This window comes from Emydura macquarii, unplaced genomic scaffold, assembly GCF_026122565.2.
Source record: "Emydura macquarii macquarii isolate MOO-44397 ecotype Brisbane River unplaced genomic scaffold, CSIRO-AGI_Emac_v2 contig_1573, whole genome shotgun sequence".
Lineage (NCBI taxonomy): Eukaryota > Metazoa > Chordata > Testudines > Chelidae > Emydura > Emydura macquarii.
Genome location: NW_027131710.1, coordinates 55836 through 73814, shown reverse-complemented (window position 1 = coordinate 73814; position 17979 = coordinate 55836). Strand labels below are relative to the sequence as shown.

General features: G+C 41.4%; 2 protein-coding genes across 2 annotated transcripts in view; one reads left to right on the top strand and one right to left on the bottom strand.

The window, feature by feature from the left end:
* The window catches only part of LOC137157809 (butyrophilin-like protein 8), an 84151-nt gene that overhangs the window by 30667 nt on the left and 35505 nt on the right, over positions 1-17979 (bottom strand). The window lies entirely within an intron of this gene.
* LOC137157812 (uncharacterized) overlaps positions 1-17979 on the top strand; it is a 38355-nt gene that overhangs the window by 8661 nt on the left and 11715 nt on the right. The window contains exons 6-12 of the mRNA XM_067555220.1: positions 1122-1397; positions 7213-7266; positions 10664-10684; positions 11414-11434; positions 13172-13192; positions 16886-16906; positions 17225-17899. Coding sequence (XP_067411321.1) covers positions 1122-1397; positions 7213-7266; positions 10664-10684; positions 11414-11434; positions 13172-13192; positions 16886-16906; positions 17225-17899 — 1089 coding nt within the window. The remainder of the gene's footprint in view (positions 1-1121; positions 1398-7212; positions 7267-10663; positions 10685-11413; positions 11435-13171; positions 13193-16885; positions 16907-17224; positions 17900-17979) is intronic.

The following is a 17979-nucleotide window of genomic DNA, read 5'->3' as shown; positions in this document are numbered from 1 at the left end:
ACAGGCAGATCAATACATACAGAAGTACAAGCAGCAAAGGAGGAAACCACATGCTATCCACTTCTGCTGCTACTTCCTCCTTGCCCACTCTCCCTTCCCTATCAGAATCTAGCTGTTTCACAAATGTTTTTCTTCATGCAGATATGTTTTCTGAATTGCTTGTCTAGAAACTTGAACTTACTTGTCTATGTGTCGATGGATCTGGATTTTATTTAAGACATACAAAAGCAAATACACAAAGCCAAAGGCTGACAGTAGCAAATGAGTCACAGTGGAATTGTAGTTTTCTCTTAGTGTATGAACTTAAAATTCATAATAAAGAGATACCTGAGATACGCTGGCTCTTGAGGGGTCAGGAAGGAGAGGGCTCCAGGAGAGGGTTGAAACAGGCAGAGGATTCTGTAACACTAGTGTAATTTATTGACATGTACATATAAATAGATTCCTGTGGCAATTTCACATATTCTCTTTCTTTTCCTGCCATTTTATCATCATAACCTAGTTCTCTATGAGCAGTAGGTGGCAGTCATGCACCCACATCTTGCTACACAAAATGAGTCCTTCAGTTGCCCTTTTGTTGAACTATGCTGGGTTAATTATGGCAGGCATCTATTAATGGCAAAGAGCAGTGATATCTGTCCATCTTTTCACACTAAGGCTTTTTTTTTTCTTTTAAAGTTTGTGAAGTGTGATGGGATTATTCAGGGTGAGAGTCACTATGTAAAGGTGCAATGATTGGGGCTTTGGCTGGAGCTCAGTCTTTCTGTTTGTGGAGCACATTCTGCCCAGTAAAGATATTCGGGGCAAATTCTGCCCTCTCTTAACCTCATGCAGAATTATTCGCTTCACTGAGGTTGAACAGGTGTAAATGATAGCAACACTTCCATCTCTGTTCAGGCAGAGCAAAGCAGATCTGTTTCTGGAAACAGGAAAATTATTTCCTATTGTTTCCACTGGGCTTTGTCTTAAATCACATTCACCAAAACATGCACTCTTTGCTTTTAGATGAAACACTGAACAAATGTAAAGACGTCCCTGACATCTTTTCACACTGTACCCTCTGAGCATCTCTCTGAATTGTCAGACATGCATCCATTGTGATAGTGCTGCTTTTGTTACAGGGACAGAGGATGAAATGTCTTTGCAAGTGGATCAGCAGAAGGTTTGCAGATATGAATGTATATGGACAGGGAGGTATCCAAAGCCTATAATCTTCTGGAGAAATCACAAAGGAGAAAGCATAACCTCATTGGCCGAGACAATAGAAGTGCAGGACAAGCAGAATCTTTTCACGGTAGCAAGCACCATTGCTATGTCATGTGATACCCGCAAGGTTACCTGTGCCATCATCAATCCAGAATCAGAGATGAGTCAACAATCAACTGCTCCACACTTTGGTATGTAACTTTTGATGTGATTACTATTATTCCAGGACACTTGCCTTCTTCTGAGCAGATGTAACTGCATTTTTATTTGGTCTGGGGCATCCTACCACAAATCTTTGCATTCTGAATCTTAATTCATTCCTATCCCCAAATAATTCATCCCTAACAAGTTGGGACTCTATCCTTCAAGATGCTGAGCACATGTCTGTGACCTGCTCAGCACACTCAACTCCCATCATATCAATCTTGTAATGCTAATTTAGATTGTGGCTGAAAATGGAGTAAAAGAGCAAACAGACTTCCATTTTCAGGAGTGTCAAACAGATGAAGGGCTTGCAGGAAGATCACAGCAGAGCATGCAGAGTTTCTGATTGCCTCTGAACTCCTCTCAAATGTGACTGCATTTGCATGATGGGTGAGGCATTTCTACTTCCAGAGGGATTCATTCGGTGTCATTCCAGATGTTGCAGCTTGTGCCAGTCAGGATACAATTTAGCCTTTGCTTTGTTATGGGGTCAGTCAGGATGAACATGCCAACAGTTTTGTCAGTGGTCTAGGAAAGGAGTTACTGGAATAGTACATACATGTATTCGGTCGGATCACTGAGCGGCTATAAACACTGTTGCCACCAGCAGTGTATTTCTCTCTCACACACATACACTCATACACACAGCCCTCAAAATCTGAAGAGCTCTTCACAATCCCTGATTGCATAAACTTTTGGGGATGAATTTCAGCCACATTTACATACCCAGATAAGTGACCTGATTTTCAGAGTTGCTGAGCCCAGGCATATTCCAGTGAAGTCCATGAGAGCAATGTGCACACAACACTCAAGATATCTGACTTCTATTTAAGAATCTCTCTTTAGGTTCCCAACTTTGAATATTTTGGTCAAAAGCTGAAAATCACTCATATTGCACTAGGGCTGGTCAAAATTTTTTCCATCAAAACTATTTTTGATAGAAAACTGGGGTTTTGACTCAGTGAATTTTTGTGTGGAAAGTGTCTGCCTTCCTCTAACTTCTGTGGTGTTTCATTAGAAACCCAACCCCCCAACATTTTTCAGTGAAAAACTGCAGAGCTTTTTAAATTGCTTTTTGGTTTTATAAGAAAAAGTGAACATTTTCCATGAGAGGGAAAAAAAAATTCCTACCAGCTGTATATTATACTGCAGGATATACGCTAATTTTGCATTACTTTTATGAATTGGACATTTCTTTCTTAGGTTGTTAGTGTTAAGTAAGGCTGATGAATATTTCATAGAGAATACTGTATTTGATGATTGTCTTCTCATTATCTACCCACAAATTTCCACAAGTAGAGAGTAAAATTCTCAAATATATGAATCATTCAGAACTATTTGCCAAATAATTCCAGTGAACATTTTTGTTCTGAAATTCATTTTCAAGCAATTCATTGCAAATATTTTGTATCTGAGTTTCAACTTTAATGGTATGTTAGTTAAATAACTCAGCTGGTATTGTTTATATTATGTGACTGGATGATTTATGAGACAAGGTGGGTGAGGTTCTATTCACCTAGTAACCTCCTTTAATTCCAATCTCCTTACAAGTTTTGATGGACAGACCTGGATTCATCTGGATCCAGTGTCCATCTCAGCACAGTGTAACTTCCTTATTTTCTTCCTGTATGAATTTATTTAGTGGTACCTTCACCGCCCTCTCTTCTTCCTGGCAGCTTAGAAGGAAAATTCTAACCACAGGGTAACCCCCACTTACATGGCAGATAGTTGGAGATCCCAAGAAACAACAAACACATACAATATATTCAACAGAGTAATTATATTAAAGAGGAAGTAAATATAACATAACAGGGTAAAACACTACTCTCGGGGTCCCTGGTGCCCATGCCGATAATACCTGTGAATTTCCCCAGTCACGTGACCTGTTGTAGCAAACTAAAAAATTAGTGTCCCATTGGTATGCATACTTTGTAGGGATCCCTGATCACCTGTGACCACAATAGCTTTTGTAGCAGAAATTAGCAACTAGCTGATGGGACGTAATGCAGCCCAAACTACTCACACACAGGATAAGGTGGTCAATCCCTCCACAGATTTAATAGGCAGCAGGTAATAAAATCCCCAAACCCTGACTCCCTTGCTTGAGGACACAGTTCAAGGAGTAGGGCATCTCCCAAACAATTTCCCTGACCATATAACTAAAGGATGGTGCCCTCAGATCTCTGTGAACGATCTTCAGATTCAGAGATGGGTCTGGGCTCCTCAGTCACTGTAGCGGGGCTGATGATCACTGCTGGCTGGGGTCCTTCCCACGCAGGAGTCACACTGCTTCTGGTCCCAGGATTTCTCTTCACCACAAAGAAGTGCAGGGCTCAAGGTGCAGATTACAATAACTCTTCTTACATCCTAACTTTAGTCTCCCACCCTAGTGCTCAGACACACACAGGAAGCAGCCAGTCCTAGACTGGCAGCCAGAGCAGTGGTGCCATGTGGTGACTGATTTTCCCTAGGGAGCTGGAGGGCTGACTCCACTTGGCTGCGTGAGGGGAAATTCTACGGACTGGGAGTCATCATGAAGAGGGAAAGGACTAAGATGAGGGATGTCGCTGACAGGTGCCCAGAGGCCAATTGTCAGGGGACTCTGCATGAAGGCCTGGGACCCCCCCAGCTCACCACAGACAGTCCTACCCTTACTGTGGCTGACTCTAGACTCATTCAAAATGGCTTCTGCCTGATCCAGGGCTCCCAGGGGGAGGGCATCTCACTTCCTATGGATCAAACTAGCTCTTCTTCTTCCCAGTCTTTCACGTTAGTCAAAAAATTTGACTCTGTCCTTTCTTTCTCTCAGACACTGCTCCCTCCTCCAAACAGACAGACCTGCTATCCTCCCCCTCATGGACAAGGTCCCTGTCACGCTTAATAGTGTGTCTCCCTCTTTGGTTGCCAACAGACTGAGTCTGCCCTTGGCCCCTTTCTTCCTAGGGACAGTGCCTCTCACCCACCTTGTTTCTCTAATATCTTGAGACAAACACAGCTACAACAACACTGCATAAATTATTTTTGTGAAGTAACCAGCATAGGGTGTATTTTGAATATGACAAGAGGTTATATACTTGCAAATGCACTTTATAATAAATGTAAGAGTATTCAGGCTTATAATGTGCTTTTCATGAGTTCATGAGAGTTGAGACCACAGCCAAATCCAAATTAGTTTTAAAATTTGAACAAATACACGTGGAATATTTCTTGCTATTCACTCATCTTTACTGATCCATCATAACACCAAAGACAAGTAGGCTTGGCAGATTTCGATTTTTATTTTTTACAATTTTGATGGATAATATCAATGTTTATTTTTAAGCATTTTTTATTTTACCAGTTTACATTTTCATAGTTATGCAAAATTATGAGTTTTAATGGTTTTATTTTTTACCAATTTAAATTTTCAGTTACAGAAAATTATGGTGGGGTCAGGCGATAGGGGAGTCAGACAATAATTATTTAATGACAGTCAATGTTGAGATTAAAAAGCATAAAGCTTTATAACCAGTAAAACACAAATTGTGAACATCATATGTCATAGAATCATAGAATCATAGAGTTGGAAGGGACCTCAGGAGGTCATCTAGTCCAACCACCTGCTCAAAGCAGGACTAACCTCAGCTAAATAATCCCAGTGAGGGTTTTGTCAAGCCGCAGCTTAAAAACCTCTAAAGATGGAGATTCCACCACCTCCCTAGGTAACCCATTCCAGTGCTTCACCACCCTCCTAGTGAAAAACTTTTTCCTAATGTCCAACCTAGACTTCCCCCACTGCAATTTGAGACCGTTGCTCCTTGTTCTGTCATCTGCCACCACTGAGAACAGCCTAGTTTCATCCTCCCTGGAACCCCCTTTCAGGTAGCTAAAGGCTGCTATCAAATCCCCCCTCATTCTTCTCTTCTGCAGACTAAACAAGTCTAGTTCCTTCAGCCTCTCCTCATAAGTCCTGTGTTCCAGCCCCCTAATCATTTTGGTTGCCCTCCGCTGCACTCTTTCCACTTGTCCACATCCTTTTTGTAGTGGGGGGCCCAAAACTGGACACAATACTCCAAATGCGGCCTCACCAATGCCGAATAGAGGGGAATAATCACTTCCCGTGATCTGCTGGCAATGCTCCTATTAATGCAGCCCAATATGCTATTAGCCATCTTGGCAACCAGGGCACACTGCTGACTCATATCCAGCTTCTTATCCACTGTTACCCGCAGGTCCTTTTCTGCAGAACTGCTGCCTAGCTCATCAGTCCCCAGTCTGTAGCTGTGTATGGGATTCTTCCTTCCTAAGCGCAGGACTCTGCACTTGTCTTTGTTGAATCTCATTAGATTTCTTTTGGCCCAATCCTCCAGTTTGTTTAGGTCCTTCTGTATCCTATCCCTACCTGGCAGGGTATCTACCACTCCCCCCCAGCTTAGTGTCATCTGCAAACTTGCTGAGGGTGCAATCTTCCCCATCCTCCAGATCATTAATGAAGATGTTGAACAAAACCAGCCCCAGGACCGACCCCTGGGGCACTCCGCTTGTGACCGGCTGCCAGCTAGACATGGAGCCATTGATCACTACTCGTTGAGCCCTATGCTCTAGCCAGTTCTCTATCCATTGTATAGTCCATTCATCCAACCCATACTTCTTTAACTTGCTGATAAGAATACTGTGAGAGACCGTATCAAAAGCTTTGCTAAAGTGAAGGTATATCATGTCCACTGCTTTCCCCACATCCACAGAGCCAGTCACCTCTTCATAGAAAGCAATCAGGTTGGTCAGGCATGACTTGCCCTTGGTGAATCCATGTTGACTGTTCCTGATCACCTTCCTCTCTTCCAAGTGCCTTAAAATGGATTCCTTGAGGACCTGCTCCATGATTTTTCCAGGGATTGAGGTGAGGCTGACCGGTCTGTAGTTCCCCGGATCCTCTTTCCTCCCTTTCTTGAAGATGGGCACTATATTTGCTTTTTTCCAGTCCTCAGGGACCTCCCCCTGTTCCCACGAGCTTTCAAAGATAATAGCCAATAGCTCTGAAATCACATCAGCCAGCTCCCTCAGCACCCTCGGGTGCATTGCATCTGGCCCCATGGACTTGTGTATGTTCAATATTTCTAAATAGTCTTTCTAAATGTCAAATATATAAAATAAATATCCTTAAATCAGACTCACCAAAGTTCTCAAGCAACACTTTTCTTATTTTACCTATTTGTAAATTTCAATTATTATTGGTAGATTTTTTCCTCAGTTTGTTTGTGGACGATGAAACCGATGTTTACTGACATTTACCAGTAAAAATCGAATCCTTCCAAGCGTAAAGACAAATTTCGTGGCTACAGACATTCTGCAGAGAAGCTCGCCCTGATGAGAGTCAGGTCTGACACAAAACCAGAAGAATGATAAATATTCTAGATGAGGGCCAGTTCACTCCCAAGTGAATTGGAGGCTATTAGAATACAGTAAGATTGGGAATGCAGTTCTGCGTGAAGAAAAAAATAATATTCTAGGACTCACTGTTTAGCTCATTCATAAACTTAATGTAAATGGTCACAGTGTAGTCCAACAGAACAACTAGCAACTGAAAAGTAATTACATGTAGTTTGAATGTTGCTGCAATTCCCTGAAACACTGAAGGTAGGCCTCTATGATACTTCATAGGAAATATGTTCATTCTCATTCTCTATCAAGGTTTAAAGACAACAGTACTTGAGAGAGTGGAAAAAAAATCCATCCTTGTTTAGGTCCAAAATTGTAACACCTAGATATACCTCCCATGTCTGAGTCTACATGAAGGTGATAGTAACATGTTCTGTCTTTCAGTATGGTTCTTAATCTGTTTATTGCTGTTTATGGCTGTGACCTTCATATGTAAACGTAAGTTAACTTAATTTTGTTTTGTTTAATTTACATTTTTAACAGTGAGAGTAATTAACCAATGAAACAATTTACAAAGGATTTGTGGTGGATTCTCCATCGCTGAAAATTTCTAAATTAATATTGGATGTTTTTGGATGTTTTCCTACATTGGTGAAATTTATCCCTATTGTAATTCCAGTGAAGTCAATACAGTTAAAAAGTTTGTCAATACAGGCTATTTCAGACCAAGGTCCCTTGAGGGTTTGTCAGCATCACCTCTCTTGGGCAGTGTCTCTCTCCCTCCAGACTGGGGTTTCTCCAGGCTGCCTACACTGTGATATCCCCAGCAAGCCAGACTGCCTAAACAGGCCTGCATCTGTGCTTTGCTTTCTTTTAATAAGCTATGTGCAACTGGGATTGCCAGCAGGCACAGGGTACCACATAGCTTTTTATATGTAAATACATTTCTTTGTAAGGTGAAATCATTACACAGGAAACATAAAAAAATAGTAAAAGTTTCTATACCCATGTTAAAAGGTCACCCATCAGCCTTATGAGTCATTCAGAGACCCAAGTCCTTCCAAACCTTCCTTGGAAGTATTGGGCTCCCCTGGCTCAAAAAATCCTCTCCATTGGCTGAATCAGAACGAAGGCCCATTATAGTCCATTTATACTCAGGCTATTTATGTAAACGTCCCTTTTTGTCTGTTGATCCCTGGAGAATCCAGTTTGAACCAGTATATGTGTTCCTCTCCAGGAAATGGTATCTCTTGGGAGGTGTTACAACTTGAGAGAATTTGCCTAATCATCACCTACTGTTCTTAGTTCCTGTAAGGGTGTCGACACGCTCTCTCATGGAATTGCATATAATCACTGGGTAGCCATGATACCTACAGTAAGATCTTCCCAAGATATTTTAGGAAATTGCCATATCTGTCACAGTGATATTCCTAGGTGACTGATATGAGTTGGAGATGCAGGGGGAACTAATTCCTTAATTCCAGTAAGTTTGGTCACCCCTGATATATGATAGAGTTATGGTTGCTATATATTTGTTGTTTAGAGATCCTTTCCCTCATCCCTGCTGGAACTCCAGTGAAGTTACTGTAGTCACACCTGGGGGAATTAGCCCCTAAGATTTATGGAAAACTCAAACCTATGTTTACCAGCATTTGTATACAAATGTTTTCTGAAGGAGAAAATAATTTCATTAGTCATATGCGCAATATTGGCAAATTCCTTTGGATAGCCTTCTCGCCACCTGTAGATTTGAGAAGGAGTTTTTAGGTGCTGAATGTAATTGAAATATCCAGCAACAGTGAATTGTCCAGTAGGATCTAGAGGTTGAGCATCAAATTCAGTAAAGTGCTTTTGTCCATCATTGCTACCACTTTCTTTATCATCAGAAGGGGTAAATAAAGTACTTTAAAAGATGTTTGAAGAAAAAGGAAAAAACTTATATAAATATTCAAATGTGTGTCATTTTTTTACAGACCAGCTTCAGAGGGAAAGGGGTAAGTTAGTACTGAATTGTGAAGCCTTCTGCTCCTGAGGGGAGAGAGTGTATTGGATAGCAATGACTGTATTATGTATTTATTGATGGAACCAAGGACAGCGGAGATGGACTGGAGAGAAAATGGAGATGTTTATGGCAGCCGTTACTTGGGTGACATTGTTCATTATTCATTGAAGGACTGTTGGGAGTGTCTGTGATTTGTGCTGGGTTGGGAGTGTTAGACTGTCACAAGAAACTAGAGTTTCTTACCATATTTGGCACGTTTTCTAGGAAATGTATGAGCTTCTCCTGGTGAATGTCTTCTCAAGGAGGATGGGTTTCCCAGCTCATGAAAAGCGATAAAGTGTGCTGCCTGGAAACCTACCCTTTGAAGCCAAAGCAGGCTCTATCCATGGATGCTGATCCATCCACTGAGAGATTCTTCTCCTTCAAGTGTCCTCTGTATATTCCCATTCATGGGAATGCTCCAGACCAGTGGAGCCTGAAGAGCAGAATTGTAGCTCACAATAACCATTGGAGCACTCCTGCACCTCCCTCACCTTTCCCCTCAATGAACATGGAGTGTTCCAGAGGGAGGGCATAAAGGTGTGTCATGTTCCAGGCACCTCAGTGTCTTCTCACTGTGACCAGCTGAATAGTTTTATGTGAAGCTCAGGAATCCTTTTGCATCCCTGATTAGTGGCTAGCATTAAAATTTAGTTTATTAAATAATTAGGCATTAGATAGCATTTAGTGATAGTAATTTAGATACTTACTTAAATGGAAGAAGAAATCCTGTTTCAAAAGGTGTGTATCTTATCAAGTGGTGTTCCCAGCATCAGATACAACACGGTAGATGCCAGGCATGTTTAAGTGAAGGAGACACCTTCCAAGTGTTTGGTTAGCTTTATGTTTACCGTGAGAGCAAAGAAAGAAAGACAGAATAGTTTTCAGGCACTTATATTGCAAGAAGCGCTGTCTGCAAAACATCTGGAACTGGGAAATGACGAGGTTCCAGGAAAGTTCACGGACTAGCATTGGCTCCAGATGAGTCTCTAGGGCGGAAGAGTAAATCATCTTCATCAGCCAATAATACTAAACGATCCAGAGGTAAAGATCAGAAAAAGAAATAATCTGAGGTGTTGGCCTCTATATCTAAAGCCAATCCTTTTTATATAGACTCAATGAGCAAAGACAGGCATAAGTATTCAGCCTTGAAGTGGTGTCGTCCTCTTTGGCAAAAGGCAGTCTTCAGGGGGAAGACTCTTCTAAAAAGATATGTTTAAGGCACTGAGCAGTGATATATTTCCTGATGGGAGGGTGAGGAGACTTTCCTCTTCAGATCCAATACTCTCAGATCTGGATGAGCCAATCAAAAAAGGAGGATTAAGGAATCAGAGAAGCCGGGGAATACTATGGTACCGGAGACTGATAGTGGTGTTGTACTGCTTATGTGCTCTATACAGCTTCTCACCCTGCACCAAGGTCGTATAGGTCTGTGTGAGGAAACTGCCCTCAGTTCCTTCTTACTTGCTTCACTCTGCGATGCAGTGTTAGTGTGCTTGCCACACACTATTGATAGCTTCTTGCCTTCATCTAGTTTAGTTAGTTTTTATTAGTTAGTGTAGTTATTGTTTTACTTTGTTTATATTATCTAGCTTTTACTTTTGAAAGTATTTTTACTCATTCCTTCTCTTCTCCAGCCCTGTCCTCTCCTTATTTAAGGAGATCATTTCCTTTGGGGATATGCAGAGGTCACTCGGGTTTAAATGCTGCCTCCCTTGCCATAAACCTATTTCAATCAATGACAGCTATTCCCGGTGCATTCGCTGTGGTTTAGAATAAGTACCATTGTTTCTCTGTTTTGAAAAGATGAAGAGGTGAAATTAAATTTTTAAAATCTGTGATTTCCTTTTTTAGGAGCTCCTGAGGTGGGACTGGGTAAGTCTGCAGCTATTCTTCAACAGTTTCACTAAAAAACAAAGGGATACAGAAGAGCCAGGAGTGGGGATTGCCGAAGAAACCCTGTGCAGTCACTAAACTGCATCACATATCAATACTCACACAGAAATGTTTTTGCTACTTTCATGTATCTGATCATTTAGAAAATCGTTTACTTACTTAAAAAAGTTCCATTCTCTATCTCATGTGGAGAAGAGTTCTGAATGAGTTATTTCAAAATGTCTTTTTCACCGACTCTCCAGCCGATAATCCGTAAATCAAAGTTGCCTTTTCAGCACTTCTACTCATATCGACAACTGTCTGTGGGAAAGTTTTTCAGTCTTTCCTGAATAATCCCCTTCATCTTGTTGGCCACAAAAGTGTGTCATTGGCTTGTCTGTACAAAATCTTAATACAACGTACGGTAGGCTCTGAGTAAGACTGTGTCTACTCTGTGACATATTAAAAATACTCTACTCATTTGTTCTTCCAGTCTCAATACCAAAAAAGGTCTTTCCAATATACAAGGAACTGTTCTGAGAAACTTTGGAGCTGATTTAAAGCCTATCAAATATAATGGAAAGTTTCACAGGGCCTATCTTGTTCACTGTATGTAGATAATTCTTGCTGTTCAAGAAGTTAAATGTTGACCTAATCAAATGGTATTTTGAACCTAATTTTCAATAAGAAAAAAATTGCAAATCTTGATTAAGTTTTTTCCTTTTGCAGAACAAGTCCAGCATGACTATGGTAAGTTTGCTTTGATTTTTAAGCAACTTCACTGAGATTTTTCTTTTTAAAAGTCTTATGCCACTTTCTGAGAAAGCCCTGTTGTCTAGTGGGTTGGGCTGATATTTTCGTAGTTCCCTCGGAAGGTAGTTGCTGATGGAAAGTGTGGTGTGAGAGAGACAGACAGTCATTTAGGTACCATAGCAAGCAGGGCCTTATATATGATGCCCCATATTTTATCTAGGATTCTGTGGAGAGCCAGTGTAATGAGTGAAGCACTATATTCATGAGCTCTTGGGAACTAGTGTCGCTGAGGAGACAGGCTGATGTGTCCCGGACAAGATGATGTTTATTGAAGGTCCATGTGATCATCCCTACAACCTAGTATTTGAGCTGAGAGCGCATTTAGCTTCCACCTAACAGCCACTTCTACCAAGTCTTACAATGTAGAAAACATTTGTTTCCAGAATAGAAGAAAAACTCTGCTGTTACATAAATGTATGTCATTCCTTTGCAGCCCAACTACGGACGGAAATGGGTACGTTTGATCTGATTTCTGTAGCATTCCAGTGAAGCAGAGATGAAGCCTATGATGGACTTACATGTGCTCTATATTTGCTGAGCAGAGCACTCCTCCCTGAGAGAACTGTCCGCTGCACAGCAGTGCCAGATCCATCCCTGCTGAAAATGCAGAACTGCTAGTGAAGTCTCACCAGGATTTAAGCCCTAATCATGGAATTTGGCCTTTCTAAAAAAAAAGTTTCAGTCTTTTTATAACTCACACCTAACGGACATCTACCCCTTCTCAATCTTCATAGAAAATATTTGTTTATAGAAGAGAGAAATGATTTGTTTATTCAAATTGGTGTCATTTAGTCAGGGAAATGACTAAATTTTCCCTTTTTTTATGTGGCTTTTAGTCAAGCAAAGTTAAAAAGCGAGGCTATGTGGCAGGATGGCCAAACTCCGTGAGCCTTCTAATCAGGCCAATGTTGAATGGAACATCTGATGAAACTGTGTATACTATGTATTTATGGACAAGAGCACAACTCTCTCTCAGTGTGGTTCACTGTACTGCACTGGAGAAATTCATCCCTATTGTAATTCCAATGAAGTCAGTACAGATAAAAAGTTTGGCAATTCAGACTATTTCACACCAAGGTCAGGAGGGTATTCCAAAGCCCCAGGAACTTGCACAGAGTGCTCTGCCACCAGCCCCTCTCCTTTATATTAAGGAGATCTAGCCTCAGCTTCTTTGCTGATTGCAGCTGTGGCATGGCACGAAGGAACTGTATGTGATATATATTTACTGTCCAGGGCCCTGTTCCATTTTAGTGCAGTCCACTACATAGCAGAGGCCAAATTCATTCCTGTTGTGAACTCAGTGCAATTACACCAAAGGTGAATTAGGTGACAAAGTTTTTGAGAAACTTCTGTAGGAAGAAATGTTGATTTTATTTAATTTTTACATATAATTGCTGGCTAGCCATGATACCTACAGTTAGATCTCCCCAGGATATTTCAGGAAATTGCCATATCTGTCACAGTGATATTCCTGGGTGACTGGAATGAGTAGTGGTGCAGGGGGAACTAATTCCTTAATCGTCAGTATCCTGCAACCATTACACTTTTCCTGCGGTTTTTTTTATAGCTGCCACCTAACAGCCACTTCTACCAAATTTTCTAATGTAGAAAACATTTGCTTACAGAGGAGAAAAAAACTCTGCTGTTACTCAAATGTATATCATTCCTTTGCAGCTCAACTACGGATGGAAATGGGTAAGTTTGATCTGATTTCTGTAGCATTCCAGTGAAGCAGAGATGAAACCTATGATGGACTTGCATGTGCTTTATATTTGTTGACCAGAGCACTCCTCCCTCAGAGAACTGTCCACTGCACAGCAGTGCCAGATCCATCCCTGCTGAAAATGCAGAACTGCTAGTGAAGTCTCCCCAGGATTTAAGTTCCAATCATGAATTTGGCCTTTCTAAAAAAAAAGTTTGTCTTTTTATAACTCACAACTAACAGACATCTACCCCTTCTCAACCTTCATAGAAAATATTTGTTATAGAAGGGAGAAATTATTTGCTTATTCAAATTGGTGTCATTCTTTTGCAGACCAACAACGGAGGCAAATGACTAAGGTTTTTTTGATTTATGTAGCTTGTAGTCAAGCAAAGGAAAAAAGCCAGGCTATGTGGCAGGGATGGCCAAACTGCAGCTCGTGAGCCTTCTAATCAGGCCAATGTTGAATGGAACATCTGATGAAACTGTGTATACTATATATTAATGGACAAGAGCATAACTCTCACTGTAGTTCACTGTACAGCACTGGTGAAATTCGTCCCTAATGTAATTCCAATGAAGTCAGTACAGTTAAAAAGTTTGGCAATTCAAGCTATTTCAGACTAAAATCAGGAGAGTATTGCAAAGCCCCAGGAACTTACACAGAGTGCTCTGCCACCAGCCCCTCTAAGGAGATCTAGCCTCAGCTTCTTTGCTGATTGCAGCTGTGGCATGGCACGAAAGGAATTGTATGTGATATATATTTATTGTCCAGGGCCCTGATCCATTTAGTGCAATCCACTACACAGCAGTGGCCAAATCCATTCCTGTTGTGCAGTCAGTGCAATTACACCAAGGATGAATTAGGTGACAAAGTTTTTGAGAAACTTCAGCTTGTGAGCCACATTTTACAATTAAAGTATGACTTGCGGAGCCTCCCACATAAGCCCCGCAGTCTCCGCCTACCGGAATGGGTTGGAAAGCTCAGGACTTCTATTCTGTAATGGTGTGGTGGGGCTAGAGGCTTATGCACAGCAAGGATGGGGATTCTTGAGTCTTCAGATCCATGAGGCACACCTGCTGTTTCTCAGGGCTTCAGCCCTGCAGGGAGAGTGGTCTCAGGACTTCATCAGGAGTGGGGCTGATGCCCTGCCAGGCATGTTCCGTGGGGCCAGAGCCCCAAATCCCATCACATGGCTGAAGCCCCAAGACCTGGGAGGCACACACTAGCTCTCTATCTTCTGAAGATTGTTGTATGCACCTCAGAGGGTCAGTAAGTTTGGCCACCCCTGATATATGGTAATATTATGAGTGCTATATATTTGTTGTTTAGAGATCTGTTCCCTCATCCCTGCTGGAACTCCAGTGATGTTAGTATAGTCACACCTGGGTGAATTAGCTCCCAAGATTTTTGGAAAACTCAAACCTATGTTTTATCAGCATTTGTATTCAAATGTTTCCCGAAGGAGAAAATAAATTTCTTTAGTCATATGTACAATATTGGCAAATTCCTTTGGATAACCTTCTCGCCACCTGTAGATTTGAGAAGGAATTTTTAGGTGCTGAATGTACTTGAAATATCCAGCAACAGTGAATTGTCCAGTAGGATCTAGAGGTTGAGAGTCAAATTCAGTACAGTGCTTTTGTCCATCATTGCTACCACTTTCTTTATCATCAGAAGGGGTAAATAAAGTACTTTAAAAGATGTTTGAGGAAAAGGGAAAAAAATTATATAAATACTCAAATGTGTGTCATTTTTTTACAGACCAGCTTCAGACACAAAGGGGTAAGTTAGTATTGACTTGTGAAGCCTTCTGCTCCTGAGGGAGAGAGTGTATTGGATAGAAATGACTGTATTATGTATTTATTGATGGAACCAAGGACAGCAGAGATGGACTGGAGGGAAATTGGAGATGTTTATGGCAGCCGTTACTTGGGTGACATTGTTCATTATTCATTGAAGGACTGTTGGGAGAGTCTGTGATTTGTGCTGGGTTGGGAGTGTTAGACTGTCACAAGAAACTAGAGTTTCTTACCATATTTGGCACGTTTTCTAGGAAATGTATGAGCTTCTCCTGGGGAATGTCTTCTCAAGGGGGATGGGTTTCCCAGCTCATGGAAGGGGATAAAGTGTGCTGCCTGGAAATCTACCCTTTGAAGCCAAAGCAGGCTCTATCCATGGATGCTGACCCATCCACTGAGAGATTCTTCTCCTTCAAGTGTCCTCTGTATATTCCCATTCATGGGAATGCTCCAGACCAGTGGAGCCTGAAGAGCAGAATTGTAGCTCACAATAACCATTGGAGCACTCCTGCACCTCCCTCACCTTTCCCCTCAATGAACATGGAGTGTTCCAGAGGGAGGGCATAAAGGTGTGTCATGTTCCAGGCACCTCAGTGTCTTCTCACTGTGACCAGCTGAATAGTTTTATGTGAAGCTCAGGAATCCTTTTGCATCCCTGATTAGTGGCTAGCATTAAAATTTAGTTTATTAAATAATTAGGCATTAGATAGCATTTAGTGATAGTAATTTAGATACTTACTTAAATGGAAGAAGAAATCCTGTTTCAAAAGGTGTGTATCTTATCAAGTGGTGTTCCCAGCATCAGATACAACACGGTAGATGCCAGGCATGTTTAAGTGAAGGAGACACCTTCCAAGTGTTTGGTTAGCTTTATGTTTACCGTGAGAGCAAAGAAAGAAAGACAGAATAGTTTTCAGGCACTTATATTGCAAGAAGCGCTGTCTGCAAAACATCTGGAACTGGGAAATGACGAGGTTCCAGGAAAGTTCACGGACTAGCATTGGCTCCAGATGAGTCTCTAGGGCGGAAGAGTAAATCATCTTCCTCAGCCCATAATACTAAAGGATCCAGAGGTAAAGATCAGAAAAAGAAATCATCTGAGGTGTTGGCCTCTATATCTAAAGCCAATCCTTTTTATATAGACTCAATGAGCAAAGACAGGCATAAGTATTCAGCCTTGAAGTGGTGTCGTCCTCTTTGGCAAAAGGCAGTCTTCAGGGGGAAGACTCTTCTAAAAAGATATGTTTAAGGCACTGAGCAGTGATATATTTCCTGATGGGAGGGTGAGGAGACTTTCCTCTTCAGATCCAATACTCTCAGATCTGGATGAGCCAATCAAAAAAGGAGGATTAAGGAATCAGAGAAGCCGGGGAATACTATGGTACCGGAGACTGATAGTGGTGTTGTACTGCTTATGTGCTCTATACAGCTTCTCGCCCTGCACCAAGGTCGTATAGGTCTGTGTGAGGAAACTGCCCTCAGTTCCTTCTTACTTGCTTCACTCTGCGATGCAGTGTTAGTGTGCTTGCCACACACTATTGATAGCTTCTTGCCTTCATCTAGTTTAGTTAGTTTTTATTAGTTAGTGTAGTTATTGTTTTACTTTGTTTATATTATCTAGCTTTTACTTTTGAAAGTATTTTTACTCATTCCTTCTCTTCTCCAGCCCTGTCCTCTCCTTATTTAAGGAGATCATTTCCTTTGGGGATATGCAGAGGTCACTCGGGTTTAAATGCTGCCTCCCTTGCCATAAACCTATTTCAATCAATGACAGCTATTCCCGGTGCATTCGCTGTGGTTTAGAATAAGTACCATTGTTTCTCTGTTTTGAAAAGATGAAGAGGTGAAATTAAATTTTTAAAATCTGTGATTTCCTTTTTTAGGAGCTCCTGAGGTGGGACTGGGTAAGTCTGCAGCTATTCTTCAACAGTTTCACTAAAAAACAAAGGGATACAGAAGAGCAAGGAGTGGGGATTGCCGAAGAAACCCTGTGCAGTCACTAAACTGCATCACATATCAATACTCACACAGAAATGTTTTTGCTACTTTCATGTATCTGATCATTTAGAAAATCGTTTACTTACTTAAAAAGTTCCATTCTCTATCTCATGTGGAGAAGAGTTCTGAATGAGTTATTTCAAAATGTCTTTTTCACCGACTCTCCAGCCGATAATCCGTAAATCAAAGTTGCCTTTTCAGCACTTCTACTCAAATTGTTGGAGGCACGTTTTTCTCACACCGTGACATCCATAAACTGACATGGTACTCGCCCAATGACAGAGACAAAAACCAGATAGACCACCTGCTCATTAATGGAATGTGGAGGAGATCACTGCTGGATGTGAGAGTGAAACGTGGGGCTGACGTTGGAAGCGTCCACCAATTGGTAACAGCAATGGTACGACTCAAACTCCGGAAGACGCAGAACAAACCTCACATACAACGAAGATTTGACATCCAAAAATTACAGGATTCACGCACAAAACACAGTTTTGTCACACAAGTGAAAAACAGATTTCAAGTGCTGCAGGATCTAGTCACAGAAAGCAATGCTGGTAACATCAACACAGTCTATAATAACATAAAGACTGCATACCAACAGAGTGCTGAAGAATGCTTGGGCTATAGGGAGAAGAGAAAATCTAAGCAATGGATCCAACCAAACACCTGGAAAGTTATAGAGGAGAGACGCAAGCTGAAGAGTCAGATGATCAGCACTCGATCAGCAAGATTACAAGAATGCTATAAACAACACTACAGTGAGGCCAATAAGACAGTAAAGAGAATGGTGCGCGCTGACCGCCGTGCTTTTGTCGACGACCTCGCAAAAGAAGCAGAAAGTGCTGCAGCTCGAGAAGAACAAGGACAATTGTACAGAATTACTAAGCAAGTGTGCGGCAAGTAGCATTCCACAGTCAGCCCACCCATCAAGGACAAGCAAGGAAAACTCCTCACAACACAAGTGGAACAAGACGCA